General features: G+C 43.8%; 1 protein-coding gene across 1 annotated transcript in view; it reads right to left on the minus strand.

The window, feature by feature from the left end:
* The window catches only part of ABCB10 (ATP-binding cassette, sub-family B (MDR/TAP), member 10), a 34533-nt gene that overhangs the window by 3533 nt on the left and 18543 nt on the right, over positions 1-12457 (minus strand). The window contains exons 6-10 of the mRNA XM_011999852.1: positions 11467-11562; positions 10031-10240; positions 7395-7474; positions 6098-6278; positions 1734-1777 (exon numbers count right to left, since the gene is read on the minus strand). Coding sequence (XP_011855242.1) covers positions 1734-1777; positions 6098-6278; positions 7395-7474; positions 10031-10240; positions 11467-11562 — 611 coding nt within the window. The remainder of the gene's footprint in view (positions 1-1733; positions 1778-6097; positions 6279-7394; positions 7475-10030; positions 10241-11466; positions 11563-12457) is intronic.

Raw genomic sequence — 12457 nt, forward strand, 5'->3', positions numbered from 1 at the left:
TCACACCTGTACTCCCAGCACTCTGGCAGGCTAAGAGGGGAGGACTGCTTGAGCCCAGGAGTTCAAGACCAGCCTGGGCAAAATAGCAAGACCCCATCCCTACCAAAAAAAAAATGTTTTTTTAATTAGCTGGGTTTGGTACGGTATGCACCTATAGTCCTAGCTCCCCGGGAGGCTGAGACAGGAAGATCACTGAAGCCCAGGAGGTCAAGGCTACAGTAAGCCATGATCACACCACTGCACTCCAGCCTGGGTGACAGAATGAGATCCTGTCACAAATTTAAAAATTAATAAGATACAAATAAAATTAGAAAGATACAGTCTATAACTTTCAAGGTCCTGCTTATAATTTAAAAATAATAAACTAACTTTGGGAGGCCGAGGCAGTTGGATCACTTGAGGTCAGGAGTTTGAGACCAGCCTGGCCAACATGGTGAAACCCCATCTCCACTAAAAATACAAAAATCAGCCTGGTGTGGTGGCATGCGTCTGTGATCCCAGCTACTTGGGAGGCTGAGGCGTGAGTATCACTTGCAACCTGGGAGGCAGAGGTTGCAGTGAGCTGAGATCGTACCATTGCACTCCAGACTGGGTGATAGAACGAGACTCTCTGTCTCAAAAAAAAAAAAAAAGCTAACACGTAAGATAAAAAAAAACAAAAAAAAAAAACACTAATCTGATGTCGATAAAACATTACAATCCTAGCTTAGCTTTGCAAATGAAAACATACACCCTCACAAAAAGGTGGCTACAATAATATATTGTGAATATATTATTCACAATAGCCCCAAACTGGAAATGACCCAAGCGTTCATCAGCTGGTGAACAAATCAACAAATAGGATCCATCCATACTACTCAACAGTAGAAGGGAATAAAGTACTGATACAAGCTACAAATTGGAGAACTCTCAAAAACACTCCACCTGTACTAAGTGAAAGAAGCGAGATGCCAAAAACCATATACTGTCTGATTCCATTTATCTGAAATGTTTGGAAAAGCAAATCTACACAGAGAGAAAGTAGATTCGTGGCATCCTGGGGCTGGAAACAAGGAACGACTGCAAGTGGGCCCGAGAGATCTTTTTAGGGTGACGGAAATGTTCTGAAACGGGACTTTGTGTGCAACCAACTCTGCAACTTTACTAAAAGTCACTGGAAAGTACATTTAAAATAAATGAATTTTACGTATGTAAATTCCACTTCAGTAAAGCTGCTTTAAAAAAAAAAAAATCACCTATAAGTCTGAGGAGAACAGTTGTATAACAAAGGGAAGGCTATTGCGTCCTTAAAAAGAGAAGGCCTGCCTTTCAGCTAAAATGGCTCTTCCCTTTCCTTCTAGGAATCTTGCCTAAGTACTTCAAGTCTGTACTATTCATTTTAGCAGCTGATTACAGATTGTACAAATATGCACACTTGTGCTGTTTTATATTTTGCATTAATAATCACTGTTTCACTGGCTAGAGTGTATGCTTCTTGATGCAGGGTCCATGTGTTAACATTCTTCTACCTCCAACAACCTTAGCACAGTACTGGGCTCATGATACCTAAGAAACACTTCTTAAATTTGGACACTATACTACACTTATTTACCTTTCACCAGAACTGTCACCCTCCCCCTCCAAGAAAAAAATAAACAAGAAAAGGAAGAAGATAAATACTAAATTACAAATTACAAGGTCCCTAATAAAAATAATCCCTAATTTTAAAAACATCCAAGTTGCTTCAGGCTTACCTTTAGCAGAGCACGGGCAATTGCAATCCGCTGTTTCTGCCCACCTGACAAAGACAATATTTAAAAAAAGAAAGCCTTAACAAAAAATCTTAGTAATAGGCTTTTATGATAAACCATATAGCAATTTGAAGGTAAGCTTCTTCTAGTTAGTCATAGCTGACACAGAGAGACCAGAAACTTATTTTAAAATATAGGTTTAAAATATATCAATCCCAAAATTAATAATAACAATTATTATCATAGCCAACATTTGTTGAGGACTTCCTATATACCAGGTATTTTCTTTTCTTTATTTTTGAGACAGGGTCTTGCTCTGTCACACATGCTGGAGTGCAGTGGTGTGATCACTGCTCACTGCAGCCTCAATCTCCTGGGCTCAGGTGATCCTCCCACCTCAGCCTTCCAAGTAGCTGAGACTACAGGTGTGCACCAACACACCTGGCTAATTTGAGGTAAAGATGGGATTTTGCCATGTTGCCCAGGCTGGTTTCAAGCTCCTGGGCTCAAGCATTTCGCCCACCTCAGCCTCCCAAAGTGCTGGGATTATAGGTGGGAGCCACAGTGCCCAGCCAATACCAGGCATTTTCTATATGCACTGCATGCATTTATCTCATTTAATGTTTTTATTTTAAATAATTTCAAACAAGGTCTTGCTCTGTCACCCAATTGGAGTGCAACAGCATGAACACAGCTCATTGTAGCTTAATCTCCTGGGCTCAAGTGATCCTCCCGCCTCAGCCTCCTGAGTAGCTGGGACCACAGGCCCATACCACCACACCTGGCTAATTTTTAAAATTTTTTGTAGAGACGGTCTTGCTCTGTTGCCCAGGCTGGTGACAAACTCCCGGACTCAAGAGATCCTCCTGCCTTGGTCTCCCAAAGTGCTGAGATTGTGAGCCACTGTGCCTGGCTAATCTTTTAAAATATCCTATGCGATAGACCCTATAATTTTTCCCATTTTACAGATGATAAACTGAGATACAAAGTAACATGACCAAGATCTCACAGTTGGTAAGTAATGGAACTGAGATCTGAACCTACACAGGTATGCAAGGGGTATGCTCTTAAAAGCATGTAAAGATCTACGCTGTTCATCGCTACACATACTTCCTCCCTAGCAGAATATCCAATGTAGCAAGGAAACCAGAAACTCAAGATATTTGCAGGTTTCCAAAGTACACTTGAAATGTCTAGGAGCAAAGGACATCAATGGTGCTGAGACTGGTAATTCTAACATTCCCACATTATAGCAGTTATTTTTTATTTTTTATTTTTATGTTTTGAGATAAGAGTCTTGCTCTGTCTTCCAGGTGGAGTGCAGTAGTGCAATCATGGCTCACTGCAACCTTTCACTCCTGGACTCAAATGATTCTCCTGCCTCAGCCTCCCCAGTACCTGGGACTACAGGCAGTGCCACCATGCCCAGCTAACATAGCGCTTATTCTTTATGATGTTCTTTTTTTCCCCTCCTCTAGAGGAACAAATAGTAGTATGTGTGTATGTATGACACTGAAAATTACAGTAGGCCACTCTAATCCTCCCTGTCTTTTTAAGCTCAAATTCTACTAAAAGTGAGGGAACAAACTGGAAGTAGGTGTGGGAGAAGGTGGGATGGAGTTGAGTCAGCAGGATCTGTGTTGATTCCCTCCCTATCTTTGTCTCACCCCATCCTCCCTCCTCTTCTCCAGGGACGCTACTCCTAAGTCACACTTGGAAAGTCTCAGAGCGCTCACTCCTCCCAACTTACATTGTTTATAAAACCCAATTCCACTTCTGGGGATGAAAAACATTCCTTTTTGGTTGATTTTATTGGCTGAAGATACTTATCAACAGTAGTTGCTGGACATCATTTTATTTCCTATAAGAGAGGTTCATCCTCTACATCTGAGGTGTGTGGTGCTGCTAAATGCTGCTCTCAAACAGGAAACCAGTGCACACAAGGAGAGCAGTGAGGAAAACCCTCTCCCGAGCCTCTGATTGGTGAGGATGCCTGAGTGCCCTGAGGTACGTCCTTAGAGCAGCCTGCTGATGGCTTAGGTCCCCTCTGAGTCATCTGTGGTGCCAGTCAGCACACTGGGAATCTATTACTAGGTGCTCTGTCTTCCTCCCAGAAAGTCAGAGCAGACTGGAACCTCTGGTTACTTCACTGAGAAACAGAGCTGGAGGATCCTGCCAGAGGGAAAGACATGCAGAATCTGTTTCAAGGGAGGTGATGTGCTCTTGGGACAAGCCTCACACTTCAATGTTCAATAATTTCACCACGAGCAGTTTAAACTGGGTTTCTGCCCCGTTTCTCAGATACATTTCAGAGATGGAGTAGCAGTTCACTTTTACACAGCAGAGAGGAATTCTACTCCTGGAACATCTCAGATCTATCAAAGATGCCTTTTCATCTACTGCTTATGTATGTTTTTAAATCATATACAATAAGCTTAAACCCTTTTGTTTTATATTTTCTGTGGTCTAACTTCAAATGAAAAGTTTAGCACTGGAAAAGACTACTGTTTTATTCTAATCTGCCAGCCTTCACTGTGGCAAAGAGGCACCCACCCTCTGCTCAAGCAGAGACAAGGAATTTTTTTTGTTTTTTTTTTTCTTTTTAAGACAGGGTCTCACTCACTCTGTCACTGAGGGTGGAGTGCAGTGGTGCCATCTCAGCTCACTGCAACCTCTGCCCCGCTGGGCTCAAGCAGTACTCCCACCTCAGCCTCCTTAGTAGCTGGGACCATAGGCGCACACCACCACACCTGGCTATTGTTTTGTATTTTTGATAGAGAGAGGGTCTCGCCATGTTGCCCAGGCTAGTCTCGAACTACTGAGCTCAAGCAATCAGCCTGTCTTGGCCTTCCAGAGTGCTGGAACTACAGGCGTGAGCCACTGTGCCCAGCCAGGAGCTTGTTATCTTGCAAGGAAACATTTCAATATTTGTATTGACAAAAAAAAAGTGTTTAGCTGAAAATTTATTTCTCTTTAAGTTCTACTCATTGGTTCCATTTCTGCACTTTAAAGAAATACAAAGTAAGTCTTCCTCTCCTCAAAATACGGCACCCATAATGTGATCCAGAATGATAGGTGTGGTCTGACATCACAGGGAACCACTCACTTTGCCTTACAGCTGTGAGTCCACTTAGCAAATTATGGCCCACAGGCCAGACCTGAACCATGGCTTGTTTTTGCATGGCCCTCAAGCTAAGAATGTGTTTTACATTTTTAGAGTTGTTAAAAAAACACACACACACAAAGAAGAATGTGTGACAGCAATCATATGTGGCCCATAAAACCCATGATTCTTTTTTTTTTTTTTTTGAGACACAGTCTTGCTCTGTGTCCCATGCTGAAGTGTAATGGCAGGATCTCGGCTCACTGCAACCTCCGCCTCCTGGGTTCAAGCAATTCTCATGCCTCAGCCTCCCGAGTAGCTGGGATTACAGGCACCCACCACCATGCCCAGCTAACTTTTTGTATTTTCAGTAGAGACGGGGTTTCACCATGTTCACCAGGCTAGTCTTGAACTCTTGACCTCAAGTGATCCACCCGCCTCAGCCTCCCAAAGTGCTGGGATAACAGGTGTGAGCCACTGTGCCTGGACAAAACCCACAATATTTACTCTCTGGCTCTTTAAAGAAAAGTTTGTCAAACCCTGGTCTAGCATGTAGGGAGTAAATAACTCTTTCAGTTTCAGCTTTGTTCCTGATGCACATTCCCTGACTCCCTGGGCAAATCATCCTGCCACTTCTTATCTTATTTTCTTTAATTTTTGAGGGTCTCAGGTTGCAAAGCACAGTTTTTTGTTTTGTTTTGTTTTTTTCCAGATGAAAAAAAGCTTGCTGTGGCTGAGTACTACTCAGAATTTTTGGAACACATATGGGGTAGAAAGTGAAAAACAACACTGGGGAGTTTTCCACATGTAAGAGAGCAAGTGGTAAGGCTAATTTCAAAAACTTTAAAGATGAAAACCTAATTAGAAAATAATACTGCAATACAGAAACATGTGGGCCAGGCATGGTGGCTCATGCGTGTAATCCTAGCACTTTGCGAGGCCAAGGTGGGCGGATCACAAAGTCAGGAGATTGAGACCATCCTGGCTAATGCGGTGAAACCTTTTCTCTACTAAAAATACAAAACATTAGCTGGACTTGGTGGTGGGCGCCTGTAGTCCCAGCTACTCGGGAGGCTGAGGCAGGAAAATGGCATGAACCTGGGAGGCGGAGCTTGCAGAGAGCCGAGATCGCGCCACTGCACTCCAGCCTGGGTGACAGAGCAAGACTCCGTCTGAAAAAAAAAAAGACAAAAAACAAAACAAGAAACATGTGAAAAGTTATTTAGATATAGAGATTTTGCTACAAAGCAGTAAAGAAATGCACCTGAGAGGAGAACACCCTTTTCTCCAACCACAGTGTTGAACCCTTGGGGGAAATTCCGGATGAAGGCCACTGCATTGGCCACTTCAGCCACTCTCTGGACTTCCTCAGCGGTCACAGAGGAAGGGTCATCAGCACCATAAGCAATGTTCTCAGCGATTGAGCAAGAAAACAAAATGGGTTCCTACAAATAGGAAATAAAACATATCACGAATTTCAAACAGACTTCCAACATGTCTAATAAATTGAGACCTAGCAGTCTTTTTTAAAATTTATGTTTTGCCATAAACAGGATTTTATCATCTGTAGTTCTCACCATGCTGCAGGCAATGAGACCCCACAGCAGGTGCCCGCGAGGCACCTGGCACATAGTAGGAACTTCATAAATGTCAGTCCCCTGCCTTAGGAATCAGGAGGCACCAGGAGACCCCGAGTCCCCCTTCATTTTCCAGCTGCTTGCCTTCCACTCAGGACAAAGTGGGGAATCCATCTCCATCCATTACTTTTTGAAATACACACAAACCAGATAGAAACAAACAATTCTGACAGAACTGTATAAAGTAGTCCTAAAAAATAAGCAAACTTCCAGGCTCTTTTCTCCATCCCTAATAATATACACCACTCATGTCCCTACACTCCTGAGCACCCATCACTGTCCACCTGCCCTCACCCAAGTGGAGTGAGGAGAGGATGAGCTAATTGCAAAGAGAGGTTCAGAAATGGGGGGAGGCTCAGGTTTGTATGCTGTGTGCACAGCCTGTTCAATAAAAATTAAAACAGCTGCAGCAACATTTCCGTGCCCCAAAGGGTCTTGTGAAAATGGCCTTATCAAAGTGACCACATTACATTAACACTCTGCTTTGAAATCTGCAACTTCTTTGCAGGGAGGACTCTGGCTCTTGCCAGTCTTTGCTCACTTCTCCCTGAAACTCATTATGCAGAATAGTAGACTGTGGCTGGTGATAAAAATGGGAAGTGGGGAAGAATCAATAAAAGCTAAAAAAGAGTCAATAAAATCTTCTATCATTTCCTCCCCATCCTCTAGACTATCTAGTAATGGCGGTCTCCAGCTTTCAATAACAAGTCAATGCTTTGCTCTTGCTCAAGGGTTTAGAGTTTTCAGGAAACAGTGCTACTCGCAAACCTAAACAACCTGCCATGTGAGATGAGCTTAATACATCCCGAAGACTTCCGTTCCTTCTCTCTTGAGACATTTGAGACAAAAAACAAAAAACAAAAAACAAAAGACAAAAGTAATTTTAAAAGAAAGTGAAATAGAAATGGAAGCCTCTCTTCTTACCTGACTCACTGTCCCAATCTTGGATCTCAGCCACACTGGGTTTAGCTGACGGATGTCATGGCCATCAAGACTAATAGTTCCTTGTTGAGAGGAAAGGAAAGAGTCACTGAGTGTGATGAGGCTGATGATCAACACAGAAAAGATCCGGTGGGAACATTCCAGACTCATTTTTTAAAGATCAAAATGTATGGAAAATCTCCAGATGGACTCTAAAACTAACGTATTTCATGAAATTTCAAAGCTAAAAGGGTCTTTCTGGATTGTCCAACTTATTGCCTCCCTATAGTAGCTGGATGACTATCTCACCTAGTCCATCTGTCCAGCTTGCCTTCCTGTACCCTGGAGGTTGTAGGGAGTTTTCCCAAAACTCCCTAGTGACTTAGGATTTCACCAATAAGATGCACTTGTGCAAAGCTTTAATTAAGAAGGGAGGGGCAAGCCATGAGGCGTCCACTTGCTGGCACGAATACTGGCAGAGGTGGCACAGTTCTGAAGCTGGTACTCATGATGGCAACTGCCTAAATTTGCAGCTTCCTGACCATGCCAGTGTCAGCAGCTACCTTGAAGGCTTGGTTCTGGGGTGGAGTTCTGGGAACTGTCCTGGACGTACAATCTAGAATCTATTTTGTCACCCCTGTCAGTGATTTTTGAGCTCTTATATTACTCCTTAAAATATCCCTTTCTGTATAAGCTTAGTTGGTGAGGAATCTGTTGTCTGCAACTAAGAATCTGGTCGATACCATGGCAGAGCTTTTAAATAATCAGACGCTATCTCTATGACTTTCAGTAACGTAATTCTTCACATTGAGGGTGCTCAACAATACTTGGGGATGATGACAACAGTGACAGCATAAGAAATGCCATTTCTTCTCAGTTAATGTTGTGGAATTATAGGAGCCAGGGGGAAAGTTTCACAAACTGGCAAAAACTTGAAGTCTCTGATAAAAAAGCACAAAGCTCTCTCTAGACTACACGTGGCAGACATTTAACTGCAGCTTGCTTTGTCCTGGATTTATTCATTGTGATGAAGAAACTAGAGACTCAGTATTTTTACTTAAATTACAGCAACCTAAATAGGATTGTTTTTTGTCTTTTTTTTTTTTCCTTTTTGTGGAGAACAAGGTCTCACTATATTGCCCAGGCAGGTCTCAAACTCCTGGGCTCAAGCTATCCTCCCACCTCTGCCTCCTAAGAGCTGAGATTACGGGTGTGAACTACTGTGCCTGGCTAACTAGGATTTTTTTAAACTCCAAATTTTATAGCAAGTCAATGGTGAGTCAAGAAAGTGATTCCAGAGGCAAACAGTGTAGTAAGCCCCATTTTAACACAGGTGGTGATTCCGTGGGTCAGGATTTGCAAGTCACATATTTATCTGACATGTAACCAGCTCTCACATTATTTTAACCAAAAAGCATAAGCACAAAGACACAAAACATTCTTTTCATTTTTTAAATTAAAGAATTTTTTTTTTTTTTTTTTAATAGAGACAGGGTCTCATTCTGTTACCCAGGCTGGTCTCCAGCTTGTGGCCTCAAGTGATCCTCCCTCCTCAGCTTCCCAAACTGTTGGAATTACAGGTGTGGGGCTCCACATCCAACCAAAATACTCTTCTAAATTCATGATTTGATTTTTACTAAGAGTTGTTTGCTTGCTGATATTGTTGTCTACTACAGGGAAGACATAAAGAAGTAAAATCATGACAATCTCTGCTCTTAAAGATCTTATAATCCCGTTAAAAATAAAATAAAAACCAGAATGAGAGAAATCATCCATTACGAAAATCCCTACTAGCTCAAAATAGTTTCAATGGAAAAGTCACATAGAAGCGAATCACTGGCCAGGCATGGGGGCTCACGCCTGTAATCCCAGCACTTTGGGAGGCCGAGGCGGGCAGATCACGAGGTCAGGAGATCAAGACCATTCTGGCTAACACGGTGAAACCCCAACTCTACTAAAAATACAAAAAATTAGCCGGGTGTGGTGATGGGCGCCTGTAGTCCCAGCTACTCAGGAGGCTGAGGCAGGAGAATGGCGTGAACCCGGGAGGCGGAGCTTGCAGTGAGCGGAGATCACTCCATTGCACTCCAGCCTGGGTGACACAGTGAAACAAAAAGAAGCGAATCACTGATTGCCAAGTTAACTGTGTTATAATAAGCACTCGATGGGTCACAGGCAAAGGCAGAGGTTCTCCAGGAGCTCCCCATCACTCCTGCGCCTAGCACGCACGCTGGCAAACGGCGGTTCTCCAGGGTGCTGCTGGTGTGTAGGGATGTCCAGCAGCAGCCTCGGCACCTTCTCCTGGCTGCTAAGCACAGCCTCGTCCACCTGCTCCCAGTAGAGGGCATGTCCAGAGGACATACCCACATGGGAGATGAGGACGTAGAACTGGGGAAGTGACTCTGGGCATGAAGAGGTAGGACACATTATATACAAAATGCTCTAAAGGCGTCTGTATGAGCTGTCATGCCCCTGCAAATGACACCTTCTGTTTGAGGGATTTCTTTCCATTGGCACTTAGAAAAGAAGGTACTCTCACAAAAGAAGGTATCTGCATGGTTTGAGCATCTCCCAGGGCACAAAAGTGGGAGCAGAGCTCGGGACAGTCCGCTGGTGCTACACTGTGGTGAACCACTTACCAGAAGCAGGGTCGTACAACCTCAACAGGAGCGAAAGCACTGTTGATTTGCCTGAACCACTTGGGCCAACCAGTGCCGTGACAGATCCTGATGGAATGGAAAGGCTGAAATCCTGAAATATGGGCACCTCTGGGCGAGCTGGATAGGCAAAATGCACGTTCTTAAACTCCAAAGCACCCTGGAAGCTTTTCTCATTTAAGATGACCCCCTCTGAAACATAAAATGGAATAGCAATTACTTAAAGCAAAAAATTAAACTCATAGCTGAACTCGGTTCTCCTACTCATCTGGCTATGGATGGGTGACTCTAGCACAGCTAGTCCTGGCATATGAGCTCTTAAAGGGCAAGTCAGAAGCAGGCTAAATGCTTCCCACGTGCCAACTCTGCACCTACTATATCCAAGGTACTACACATAGATGGTCTTATTTGATCCTGACAACCCTGAAAGGTAGAAATTGATTCTAATTTTGCTGATGAGGACACTGAAGACCACAGACAACAACCTGCTTAAGGTAACAAGTAGTGGAGTTAAGATCCACCCTTGTAGTCTGGCTTCAAACCCAATGGCCTTCTGTCTATGCCACTGCCTCTGTGTAGCTCCAGAGTTTATTTTACCTACCTGGAATAAATATTTTGAAAGTTATGATGAATAGGGGAGCACTGCACAACAGCTGCAGAACTGGAGGGGGTCAGAGGTCTGTTCTGCCCTGGTGTTCACCTGCTCTGCTTTGGCAGACACCACTCAGACTCTCTCAGTTGGGCCTATTTCCTAGGCCTATCACATTGGAGAATATTTGGCTTTCACTTATGGACCTGGGGCTACCTAACAATGTCCTAGGAAGTCAATAAGCAGTTGGGAGTGGTTACTACTCAGCCATTTCTCCTGATTCCTGGCTAGTTGGTCTACACCCTACAGCTCCAGGGAAGTCACTGGTAAGAAGGAGATGGCTCCAGCCAACGAGTACCAGCCTCCCCTACCCCACCCCAAAAAGCTAAGAAACTTAGATATTTTCTTATGTCTGATTCCTCCTCCCTTCCTCCCACCCTAGCCCTCCACAGAGATGTCAGAATCACTAGGGAAGATCAATTTGGTGGACTAGCCGGGACCCTTCCTAGTCACAGCCCTGGGCCACAATGACTTCCACCCTGCCCTTGGCAGTAATGCCCAGATGCAGGGAGGGGAACAGAGGGCAGCACGCTATGTGGCCAGCCCATGCATCCAGGGGCATCCTGGCCCACAGCATGCCACAGCAGCTGTCCCTCCCCTTCTCATAGAAAACCTGACCACCCCCCTGCCCGGCCCGCCATGCAGCAGGACCCACACCTTTATTGTGGCTCGTCCCTCACTCCCTCGCAGGCAGGGGAAGAGCTGGTTTCATTGTTCGAAGCCACATTTGTTTAATCCTAGCAAAGAAACAACCCATTTTGAGACCCACCGTTAAAAGGCAGCTTGGGCTCTCTCTCCAGGAGCTCCCAGAGGCGCCCCCCGGCACCCAGTCCTTTCATCAGCTCCGAGTAGAAAGAGCTCAGACCTGAGGATGAGAAGAAGAATCCACACACATGTCCACCACTGGCACCGGCACTGACCACCACTCCTCTGAGAGGAGTGACAATGATTGCTTTTAATATGAAATCTGTTATTAATATTTTCAAAAAACAACTTGAAGCAGCTTCCTGGGAACTGATACTCAAAATTCCCTTGTCTCATACTCTAGTTTTCCTTTGGCTTTTCCTCCTCCAGTTTCATTGATTGATTGATTGATTGATTTTTTTTTTTTTTTTTGAGACAGAGTCTCACTCTGTCACCCAGGCTGGAGTGCAGTGGCACGATCTTGGCTCACTGCAATCTCGATCTCCCCGGTTCAAGTGATTTTCCTGCCTCAGCCTCCCGAGTAGCTGGGATTACAGGCGCACACCACCAGGCCTGGCTAATTTTTTTATTTTTAGTAGAGATGAGGTTTCGCCATGTTGGCCAGGCTGCTCTCAAACTCCTGACCTTAGGTGATCCACCCCTCTCAGCCTCCCAAAGTGTGGGATTATAGGCGTGAGCCACTGCGCCCAGCCACATTGCACTGATTTCTAATAAGGATTTAATGTTTGATCAGGGATTGAAAAACATATATAATCATACTCATCAACCACTGGATTAAAATCATAATGCTGCAGAGGAAGTCTACCTAGTTAAAAGCACAGCAATTTAACTGTAATGCTCTCTCAAAATTTAAAAAAATACAAAATACTTCAATGTTGATTTTAAAGACAAATCCACAAAATAATACCTCACCTTCAGGCGATCAATAAATACAACTTTGATAAGCTACTCACATTCTCCCATATACTTCAAGCAATCTCTAGATTACTTATAATACCTAATACAATGTTATGTTATGTAAAATAAATAAATAAATAAATAAATAAATAAATAAA

This window comes from Mandrillus leucophaeus, unplaced genomic scaffold, assembly GCF_000951045.1.
Source record: "Mandrillus leucophaeus isolate KB7577 unplaced genomic scaffold, Mleu.le_1.0 Scaffold604, whole genome shotgun sequence".
Taxonomy (NCBI): Eukaryota; Metazoa; Chordata; class Mammalia; order Primates; family Cercopithecidae; genus Mandrillus; species Mandrillus leucophaeus.